Consider the following 12,394-nt stretch of genomic DNA (forward strand, 5'->3'; position numbering starts at 1 on the left):
TTACACATGCTTGGTATACAAAAATAAAAGTATTTAGGCTTAATTACTCACTTTGATAATGATTTACACATACTTAAACAATCTTGTCATAATCTACCTTTTTTGTACCTCTTATTCTATCCATTTGTACTTACATATAGGCCTTGTCTACTTTTGAAACACGACATATTTAAAGTCGTCCAAGAAAGAATGAATAATTTAATGAGAAAGCATAATGAAGGTCATTTACGAACCACAAAATGGCCACTCCATATTTCAAGCACATCTTTCGACCCGCTATGTGCATCTATTTACATAAGTGCATCTAGGGTTCCGTTGCTTCTCATAGGAGTAAGATCGCTGCATTTGTGATGGGATGCTAGAAGGGAGGAATTAGGTGCAGTACAGACTAGATGCATCTTGTCTTGTGGAACAGTTCTGAAATGAGGTTTTATTTTGCAGAGCGAGATTACTGTAATGAGATAATGAGATGGAGATGGTACATTTTCAGGGGCTTCCCTTCCTGTGCATAGTAACTTCCACTCTGCAAACGGACCTGAATTCGGTATCAACTCAGAGCTGGCAGAGATTGAGTCTCTTCCTATACATTTAATGGGATCCTGCACCTACACTTTGAGGTACGGGTGCGTTTCGAAGTACATAATCTAATCACACACAAAATTATCACCTCTACTAAAGACAGTGATCATTCACACTACACTGTTTAAATGTTCAACCAATCCTCAACCAACACCACCACTTTACAACCTTGGCTGGTTTCTACTCTAACGGGAGACCACAAGCATGGTCAAAACTTTGACCCTTGCCAAAGTAAAAACCAGCCTCCGGCTACTTAACAAGAATGGGACCCCTGAAATGGTTGAGTAATGGTGAAATATAAGCACACAATTTTCAAATATATTTTTTCTGAATAAATCTAAATGAATTAAATGTGATTATTTTGGGCTAATTTAGACATGCTTTAATCAGATTTAATTTACTATTAACTGTTATTATCACTTGTGTTTGAATTGCTTGTATTTTAATAGGTTGATTCTTAGTGATTGTTAGACTTGTTTAGGTATGATTTAGTATCAAAGAAAGCAATAAAAGATAAAAGGATGAAAAGTAAGAAGGGCTGTTGTGAATTCAAATGATGAACCATTCCTGATCTAACTGGGCCGCCTGCAAAAGGGGAGAAGGTTAGAGGAATTATATGGGCAAATCTATTATCTATGTATGATCTATCCACTGTGGGAAGACAGTGCTTGGTATGTAATGCTTATTCCATCCAGCATACCATCCCTTCTAGTTTTCACAATGACTTTGACTCATATTCCCTTTAGTCATTCATGCTAGAAATGGAAATTAAACCATTAAACAAAATATTTAGATTGTTGAACACCATAGAGAAAACAATTCAAATGTGGACTTAGTGAATAAAGTAAGTGATCCTTACCAATAGTATTATCATCATCATCATCATCATCATCATTTATTTATATAGCGCCACTAATTCCGCAGCGCTGTACAGAGAACTCATTCACATCAGTCCCTGCCCGATTGGAGCTTACAGTCTACATTCCCTAGTATAGACACACACACTCACACACAGACAGACAGACAGAGAGGGAGACAGACAGACAGAGAAGGAGAGACTAGGGTCAATTTTGATTGCAGCCAATTAACCTACCAGTATGTTTTTGGAGTGTGGGAGGAAACCGGAGCACCCGGAGGAAACCCACGCAAACACAGGGAGAACATACAAACTCCACACAGATAAGGCCATGGTCGGGAATCGAACTCATGACCCCAGTGCTGTGAGGCAGAAGTGCTAACCACTAAGCCACTGTGGTCTTAGGAGTAACAATACATATTGTTAATTTTTCAGAACTAGTTCTGTAGATGCTTGATACAAACTTCAGGGTACACTGACAGATTTGTGGTGCCGCTGATGGTTTTGAGGCATCTTGCTATACAGGAGTAATGAAGAGACTTTGCTAGTTGTCATGAGTTATAAGAACGGCATTTACCGTGGTGGAAACAGCCATTAAATGTCTCTTGGAAGCGCTGAGTTCAAATGATCTTAATGTGATATAGGATGGAAGAAGAAAGAGTCAGCCAGGAGCTGTCATTAATATTGCTAATTTTTTTTCTAATCTCATTTTAAAGAACATAGTACAATAGTTTTAGATGATGTTTTGTCTTTCACAAAAATGTACAAGTATGGTAAACTAATAGAAGTTCCCACACGATTAACTAGTAGAACTATATAGGGTTCGAGAACTAATAAATTATTCTGCTTTCAGATGTCTTCCAGATGTTGGTATAGACAACGAAAAAGCTGGATAGAGAAAATAATCACATAAAGTTTTAGTGAAAGAACTTGTTGTGTACACCTCAAAAAGCCGTTTTCTGCATATAACTTTCCCCAGTGAAATGGAGTGATGGATTAGGTTTGTATTCTATGAAATGTTTTATTTTGCCTTGTGAATAGGTTAGAAAGTACAAACTAGTAATTCACAGAATATTGCAGGATGTGCTCACATAACACCATGAAATTAGGCTTTGGAGGTCATTAACGATGTAGCAATGTAATGCATATCTGCCATTATCTTCTTGTGCGCTTCTGCCTGTTTGTAATTATGCTCATACATATGTTCAAAACAGAGCTGCATTAACACCCCATAGATCCTTAGGTAACACACTGCTTAGGGCACACTTGTGCTCTCCATTTCTCAAAAAAAACAAGACATAAAACTGGATTAGGCTAATCATGGCCCCTCAGTGCCCAGTGAGACTTAGGTGGGATCCTAGGTTGCCTAGTGGATTATCAAGCTATGCTTCAGAGCCAAGAATCTTCTGCATCTTAGAGCATGCCTGAGATGGGAAAGTACTGCGGTTTAGCTGCTCATTTTATCTCTTTTTTGTTATTAATGTAGCAAATGTGGCCAGATTGTTGCCGTGGCATAACAGTTTGTTACATTGAGTTTGGGAGCTAGATGTCATAACTGAAGTGCAGTGAATGTTGCATGGTACATCTGTTCAGAATCTGTTGAGAAAAGAGCCTAGACTTGGCAAGCCATGATAGTTGGATGGTTATCCATGAGCTCTGAATGAGTGTTGAGTAGTTGTGAGATGTAAAGCACTGTCTGTGTGTGTATTATAAACTGGTGAGGGTAAGTAATGTAATATGTGTCTGCCTGATATAACTGTGTGTAGTGATATTAGTGCAGAAATGCGGGTGATTCATTGTAATATATGCAGATTTAGTGGTGAGTCTGGAAGTTTTAGTGTAGAGAATTGGGAGCTTGGTGTGTTAGGTTTAGTGGTATGTAGCTAAATATATTACTGTTGATAGTGTTGGATATACTGTATTGTCATGCTTGCCTAATCTCCCGGAACATCCGGCTCCCTGTCTACAACAATCATGTCCACAGTGTGCACCATCTAGTCAGAGCTAGCTTAAGGTTAGGATCACTGTAGCAGTCACCTATTTCCCATTTTCATCAACATTCCGAAATAGTTGGTTAGTGTCTTATTGCCTGCCCATGCTCTAACACCATCCCTTTTCAGCTGTCAGTGATAGCTGTAGGCTTCGTGATATTCTGCCTGCTTGGAATAATATGATTTGGTTTACGACAGAGAGATCTACATGCATAGTATTCTATTATAGAACAATGCTTTCTGTTTCCAGGGGGTAAAATCTACCAATCTGCAGTTAATCTGCGACTTTGCAGGGCAGATTTCAAACGGCAATGTATTTAAAGGCAAGTTTTGCCTCTAAAGACAGTTTTTGCAAGTTGCCAATTATCGGCGACTTGCAAAAACCGAAGATTGATACATTTACTCTCAGATCTCTTAAAGACCACACTATGCTGACTGGACTTCCCGGTCTCCCCGGTCAGTGGCCTTCCAGTGACATACAGGAGTATAAATGAACACTTTTTGATTCAACAATACAATAACTGAATATAATAGTCATAGAAGAGACTGCAGTAACTAGTCATAATTGTGGTGAATATTGCCCCAAGAAGTAATTTTAGGTAAAATAAGTGTGATAGCATTGTAGTGAAATAAAGTAAATATTCTGTCAATACTAAAGTGATAAGTCCAAGGGCTAGATTTACTAAACTGTGGTCTTTGAAAAAGTGGAGATGTTGCCTATAGCAACCAATCAGATTCTAGCTGTCATTTATTTAGTGAATTCTACAAAATGACAACTAGAATCTGATTGGTTGCTATAGGCAACACCTCCACTTTTTCAAAGACTGCAGTTTAGTAAATATACCCCCAAGACTTCTGTTTGTTCTCCCTTTGTAAATCTTTTTTTTTTGTTAAGAATGTAACAGTTAAGCGCTATGTAAATCCATGCACATATGCTCATTGTACCTGTAAACATTTCAAATAACACTTACTTCTCACTGTACATTTTATCAATATTTAGTTCCATCCATGGTATTTAAATGGCAATTCTGATGTACCAGCATTTATGAATTGACATTTTAAAACTTTTTTCTGGAAGGACGTGAGTGAATTGTTCAGAGTGTTCCTCCATTATTTTATATTTGGGTTGATGATTTGTAAGAAAAATACTAAGAAAGGAAGAAACTGAAAACTACAAACCACAAAAAAAAAAACAAATAAAATTATCAGTTATGAATTGTGTCAATCATAAAATGCAATGTAATTTTATACGAGGACTGAGCAATATAAGATCACAGGCAGCCTCATTAAAGACATATGCCCATGTGTCAACAAAACAAACTTTTGAGATAAAGAAGTGTAATGATCAAAACTAGTGTCCTCCCTGCCAGTGAAAGCTTTAGCTGGCTTTTGCTGGTGATCATTATCACCGGATCTGTCCAGCGAAGCCTACTTGTATACCCTAAGTTTGGTTGGGTTCAATTTTCAGAAAACCAAGCCCGAGCATCTCTAGTAATAAGTAATTAGTCTGTATAGTGAGCCTAATACATCATACTGTTTGTTACAATGATGATTACTCCACTAAGGCCCCTACTGCCTATTACTAACCTCAGCCATGGTTGGGATATATGTAAACGTTACTAACACACATTATGTACGCTAAACAAAAATGAAAATTCTATTTATGAATGTCAATCAAGCAGCATCTACAGCAGCATCTACATGATTGAACTCGGCTACTGCTTAGCTCACAGCTAAGTCAGTGTAAGTCAGTTCCTGGTGCGCAGTGTCTTATGAAATGGAATGCTAATATATTCAATAGACAATTTGCAGCAGTCCAAAATAATTCTTGCACGTTTATTAAGAAACTGCTAGTTAAGCCACTGAAACAGCTTGAGGGTTTGAATATTTTGTTCCACAGTAAAGGGCATATGGTTTGTGTGTGGGGGACTTCTATATCTTCCCCCAGGGATTCTTGTATGTTGTATAATTTGTTAATTCAAAGTTAAATTATAAATACTTACAGAATTGTAGATTTACTGGTGGTCAAAACTATAGTGTCTTAGGTTTATTTATTATAAAGAGGTATGAAAAATGCTATTTCTAATAACAATGGGCCTGATTCAATAAGGAAAGTTAAGTAAAAAATTGTGTAAGTAGTCCCCTGGACAAAACCATGTTACAATACAAGGGTTGCAAATTAGATTGCTGTTTTGCACATAAGTTAAATACTGTCTGTTTTTTCATGTAGCATACAAATATCAACTTTAAATTTCTGTGTACAAATAAGCTATCAAAAATGTGTATGCTACATGAAAAAACAGACATTATTTAACTTCTGTGCAAAATAGAAAACTAATTAGCACCCCTTGCACTGTACCATGGTTTTGTCCAGGAGACTTCTTACTCATTTTTTTACTTAACTTTCCTTAATGAATCAGGTCCAATGTGCTTATTGCTAATTAATAATGAAATAGATTTAGAATATAACATACGAGGAAACCATAGACAGACATATAACATACAGATAGGAGAAAAGATCAGCACATCCTGAAGGCAAATCTAGTACATAATGGGGGAGATTCAATTAGTTTTTACAAAAAATCTCCGCTGATTATTTCTTGCAAGGAAAAAATGTGCGGAGAATTTACTGTAGTAACGGTAAAAATGCGCAGCCTCGATGTTCTGAGGAACATTGCGGCTAATTGAATCTCCCCGCTAAGTCCAGTAATGTTTTCAGCATCTCAGAAGTCCACTACGACACAATCAGAGACGATTCTTCCAACAATGCTGCAGAGCATTTCTCCCATACACTGCCACACAAGTGTAGCTATAGACAATCAAGAAGCTGGAATGCACTAGACCAGGCCTGTCCAACCTGCGGCCCTCCAGATGTTGTGAAACTACAAGGCCCAGCATGCCCTTCCATCTATCAACAGGTTGTCTACTGGCAAAGAATGCTGGGGCTTGTAGTTTCACAACATCTGGAGGGCCGCAGGTTGGACAGGCCTGCACTAGACGAACATGGAAACTCGGAATGCTTCCAATAGATCAAGGTGTGTATTTCACAAAGGAAGATTTAAGGCTGTACCCCACCATACACTATCGGCATGTCTTCATAGGTCGATCGGAACCTGTTTCAGCAGCTACATGTTTCAAAAATAAATTTCTTCTACAGGCTTTGTTTCTAATGAGTCTGTAGAAGAAAGTTTTTTTCAGAAGTGCAAATGGCAGGAACAAAGTCTGTCCCAGAACAAGAATAGGGACGATACCCAAATTCTGGGACATCTGAGTTAGCAAACAATTCAAGGCATTTTTTCAGGGTGGAAAAGGCTTAGGGCCCTCCCAGAAAGAAGAGGATGTCCTTATTTATGTCTCTTCTTCATGTCTCTTCTTCACCCTTTTAAATAATCCCATGGCATAAAAATTAAATCTAATTTTCTATACATTGCAAAACTAAGCAAGCTTGTGTATATAATCCACACTTAACAGGCAATGCGTATAATCTGCAGTTAACAGATGTCTGACCTTTTAAATAAGTGGGACTATTTTAATTGGATTTTGCTCCCACTTGTCCATTGCATTTGATTTCTTATAAACAATCTAGTGCACAAGCAAGTGATCCGGAAAAAATTGCTGAAGATTCTGGACTTTGTTTGGTCTTGGAACAGCTCATTATACCATAAAGGGATTGTTTGTGCTTATCTCTCTGTTGCCTATATGTCAAGGTCAGTACATATTAACATTAACTTCTGCCATATAGAAATATTTCTCATAATGCTATAGCGAGGTGTTGCACTATAATTATTGTGCTATGTTTATTTTTATAACACTAGATAAAGTAAAGAATGTGACCCAATTAGTACCTTGTATGCATTGAAGAATATAATAGAAAGAACAAGACATTATAGAGTAGGTAAATTGTGATAAATATATTTCAATTGGACTTGGGTGGATGTAAGTGTTAATTCCATTATTATATTATATCATAGCGGTGGATGGAGAAAAAAACTATACTTACTGAGGGATTTAGTGAGGAAGTGATTTAGGTAAATATTGTCTAATTTTTTATTTTTAAATTTTTGCTAAGGTCCACGGAGATTCTAAAGAACAATTACTGAGATATTTAATATGTCTACATAGGAATATTACAAATTGGCTTTTTATTTTACATTAATATAGCATTTGTTATTGTATTGTTTTGTATTGTATAGCTGTATCACAATATAGACATGTCAGTCCTCAAACATTAGCACTTTTAAGCACTAAGTTCTGCTTTCCCACGATATTCTCCATGGATTGGAAACTATGATTGTGCCGAAGGTCAAACCACTTTATCCTACCAGTTAGAAGTTCACATACAGTGGATGTCACATTTATGGAAACAAATAATATAAAAATAAATTCCTTTCTACACACTTGATGTCAAGCATGTTTCCAAATTATGGTCTGTAAATTATGTTTGCTGATTGTTTTCCTCTGCAATTATTATTTGATAGGGCATGTGTTAAATCTATTTCTCACAGAAGAATTTGGAACATGAAATCAAATCAGAATTTCCTTGGAGTTGAATTTCAGCAGATCATTTTAATTCATTACACGTCTCATCCCTATTTCAAGGCTACAGATTCACTGAGTCTCTCCTACTCACATTCTCCAAATTAAGCATGCATTATAAACAGGAAAAACTTTTAGAGCTGCCCACTAATGTATTAAACAAGACAATTGACTGTTTAATATCCTGTTTTTGAGGATAACACAAGCAATGACCTAAGTCAAATTCAAATTCCACCCAAGCAAGCGCATCAGGAAAAAAAAGCATATTTAAATGTAATGACATCCAGCATTCCATTCCCAGAATGCTTTAGAATGACTTTACATTTGAGTATGCTAAGTTAGCTAAAGCAATTGTAACTCCCAAGGACAAGTGATGATTCTTTAAGAAAAAAATATTTTGTAGTTCTTGCTGAATTATATAATAATGTTATTTTAATGCCAATATGGTGAAAAACTGAATATTTTGAATCACCAATAAACACCTTCCACGTCCAAACAACATAAAAAGAAATTCCTCAACCTAGTCCCAAAATATAATATAATATAATATATAATTTTACGCAAGTTTGGGAATTTTTACTGACACTCCATAATTTTAATGACATATTAATAAATATGTAATAAAAAGCTGAATTCTAAATACATAAAGTAATGAATTTAGTTACTTTCAGAATATATGCATTTGCATTTTGTAAATGTAAAATCAACATCTGTCCAAGTAATGTTGAATCTATTCAGTGCTGCCACCAATAGCAAATATGATTTGTGGTCTCAGTCTTCATTTGTAAGCCACGAACCACAAAAACATTTGTATAATCAATATCATAATTAGAAGGAGAAACCACAGGTTGTATTTAGAAATGATTGACTCCAACCTCCTGTACACACCACTTGATTTGGTTCATGGTAACATTTGGCCAATTAAAAACACAGCACTTGGTGACCAAGGACTGTAGAAAATTATTATATATCGGCGGTAGCAAGGAAGAGTGTTCTGCAGGTCTGGGCTCAGAAAGAACCACCTACATTACCATTATTTCGACAAAAACTCTACTATGTCTTTCGTATGGATTGGATTGAAACCTCTTTACAAAAAGAAAGCAGAGTTGAATATTTTTTTTAACACCTGGGAAAGCTTGATAGGTCTTTTACCGCAAGTTATACGTACACAAGTGTGGAAGAGCTTTCATAATACAGATTGGTATGAGCTACGAATGTGTGTCAGGAATCCGCCGATTGAACAATTGTCCTCTGAATAGCTGGTTTTAAAGAGGAGGGAGGGGTGCTGGCCTGCGTCCTTGTGCTCATCTATGTACTTACCTGTTCCTTAAATGCTAACAATCCAAAAAGTCTTTGATTCTAGTCATTGGAACATAGGGGTTGTCGGTCAACTATAACAGTATATTTCTACGTTTGTAAACACTTTGTATGCTTATTGTGCTCAGTGTAACTAATGTGTTTTATTTTTTGTTGTCAATCTCATAAATAGAAATGATAAAAAAAATAAAATAGCACTTGTCAATTTATTTGTAAGTGGCTGTAAAGCTGGGTACACACCTATGCAAACTTACTTCAGCTGCAATTTCTGCAACGATTTCACCAACGATTTAAAGTCCAGGGGCCTGATTCATTAAGGATCTTAAGTTAAGACACTTCTTATTTAAGTCTCCTGGACAAAAACTTGTTGCAATGCAAGGGGTGCAAATTAGTATTCTGTTTTGCACATAAGTTAAATATTGACTGTTTTTTCATGTAGCATAAACAGTCAGTATTTAACTTATGTGCAAAACAGAATACTAATTTGCACCCCTTGCATTGTAACATGGTTTTGTCCAGGAGACTGAAATTAGAAGTGTCTTAACTTAAGATCCTTAATGAATCAGGCACAAGATAAGCATGCCACATCATGAGTATATAGCTATACAATGTACTTTCAGATCTGTGATCTTCATCTCTCATAACCATCTGCTAAAAAGATTGTGACTCTGTATACACTACAGATATCTGCCTACGCTGCAGCAATATGTTGATGGAGCTATCGGCAGAAATGTTGGACAGACGGTCGTGAGTGCGTACACACTTCCATATTTGGCCAACAATGTCCCATCATCGAATGTGATTGTTAGGAAGTTTATGAAACCAAATCATCAGATGCGATGTGTAATGGTACGAGAACACATGGTCGTGGGAGCGTACACACTCTTGCAGTATCTGGTCGTGAATTGTGTGATCTGCACGTTAATTGCATAGATGTGTACCCAGCTTTAATTAAACAGAGGAAGAATCATAAATGAAATTAAACAAGAGTATGATTAAGATGACGGCAACAGATGTCCAATCACTATCCTTAACCATGATCAGTCTATCCACTCTGTAAAAAAACAGCTAATTGTAATGGCTAGTACTGACAGCAAATGTCAGAGGGTGGGTTAGGAAAGTACTTTGCAAAATTATACAGCACAGAAATGTACATTGAACCAAGAAATGGTGAGACTGTTCATGTCACTCTATGTCACTTTGCTATGACATACAAAAGCATACACAAAAAATGTTCAGCCTTTCCTACAGGGTCATGTCATGCAGTTTAGATCATGCTGCCAGGTTTCTGTGACCTTTGTTATTAATGTCATTTTCCCAGGATCTGACAAAGGTACATACTGACACACCAAGATAAGTACGCAATATGACAGCTGAAATTGGAATTGGAATCAGCTATTCCATTTTTTGTGGAGGTACCTTGGTATTTATATCCATAAAGTTTAGCAATCAAAATAATAAACTTGCTCAAGCACTGCAAAAACAACTTGGCCTCATTTAGAGTTATGAGCAAACGCACTGGGACAAATCATGTGCCGCTACAATTTTTTTTTGCAAAAGTGTCTGCTTTTGCACGTAGCCCAAACTTACTAAGCAGCTTTCTGTTCACACTGCAATTTAGGGTTGAGCAACCCCACCCCAATTAAATCCCCCCCCCCTCGCAGTCCTACATGGTTTTGTTAAGGTGTAAAACGGCACCCTCCTGATGGATTTACTCCTATCCCAAAATGAAGCCAAACTATCTCCAAATATTTCCAATATTCCCAGATGTACCTTAGCAAATCAGGAAATAACTTGCAGAATCTATGGTAAATTGTGTTTACTTATTTACCTTAAACCACATTACATATGCAAAGATATTACACATATGTATCCTTTTTTCTGTATCTAAGCTAAATATTAAGATTATTTTTTAAATATCATAAATAATGCAAAAGTTAAACACAACCAAGCAGTGCTTATTAATTTTCACAATTGGATTGCCTAGATGGCAACTGATATGACACTGGTGAAAATAACTATCACAAATACCTGGTGAGCCCTAATGAATGAAGGGCCTGCCCCTTACCCTACATCAAAACTGTGTCTGATCTCCTTTTGTCTCTCTTCACAGTAAAGCAACCATTTGTCTCAGGTGTACAAATAAATAAATCAACATCACGGACAAAATAAATATAAGATACATATAACAATTATTGTAAAGGCATACATGAAATCTAGTTTTATTAGTACTCCAGGTACCTGTAAAAAGTAGTTTGCATATTGCACTGATACATTATACTCAGCCAGTGTTGGATGGAGGAGTATGATATTTCCATGCAGTAATGTTTGCTTCATTTTCCCCACATTAAGGGGTATATTTACTGAATTACAGGTTTGTAAAAGTGGAGACGTTGCCTATAGAAACCAATCAGATTCTAGCTGTCATTTATTTAGTACAGTCTACAAAATGACAGCTAGAATTTGATTGGTTGCTATAGGCAACATCTCCACTTTTTCAAACCCACAGTTTAGTAAATATACCCCTAAGTCTTATACATTACAATATTACTTTAGAAAATGCAAATAACATATTTAGACTCAGGGATAGTTCTTTGTTGAACATATAGTGAGGATATGTGGTCACCACCCACTCAGTGCCCTTCAAGAAGAGAAACCGGAGAGAACTCTTCCACCTCCACCACCAGCCAAGCATCTCCCTGAAGCCTTTGTGTTTTTTTTAAGATAAATTAATTAAAAACCTACCTGGAATAACTTCGAATAAGAATTTCCCTGGACTTTCCTCATTACAAGGATGCTCCACAACTCTGTTTCCTGGTAGAAAGATGGTACCCTGAAACAAAAGATGTTTACACTGTGATTTATGAAGAATGAATTGTTAGATTGCTGAGGTTACAGAGAACAATGTTCAATGCCCTCCATATATATATATATATATATATATATATATATATATATATATATATATCACATTAGCATATTTTATCATTGTGCTTAAATTTGCTATGTATTTTTATTTGTTATTTCTAAATGCCAGAATAAAAGGCCATCAAGCATAAATTGATTTACTTATTTTATATAGATTGGAATTGGTAGAGGTCAATGAGCTTCGGGG

At 36.3% G+C, this 12,394-nt stretch overlaps 1 protein-coding gene across 5 annotated transcripts in view; it reads right to left on the reverse strand.

Moving 5' to 3' along the window:
• Window positions 1–12,394, reverse strand: part of ARHGAP24 (Rho GTPase activating protein 24) — a 706,220-nt gene that overhangs the window by 227,387 nt on the left and 466,439 nt on the right. For all 5 annotated transcript variants that reach the window (XM_075203159.1, XM_075203188.1, XM_075203169.1 and 2 more), the window contains one exon: window positions 12,025–12,112. In XM_075203159.1, coding sequence (XP_075059260.1) covers window positions 12,025–12,112 — 88 coding nt within the window. The remainder of the gene's footprint in view (window positions 1–12,024; window positions 12,113–12,394) is intronic.

The sequence above is a fragment of the Mixophyes fleayi genome, chromosome 1 (genome assembly GCF_038048845.1).
Source record: "Mixophyes fleayi isolate aMixFle1 chromosome 1, aMixFle1.hap1, whole genome shotgun sequence".
NCBI lineage: Eukaryota > Metazoa > Chordata > Amphibia > Anura > Limnodynastidae > Mixophyes > Mixophyes fleayi.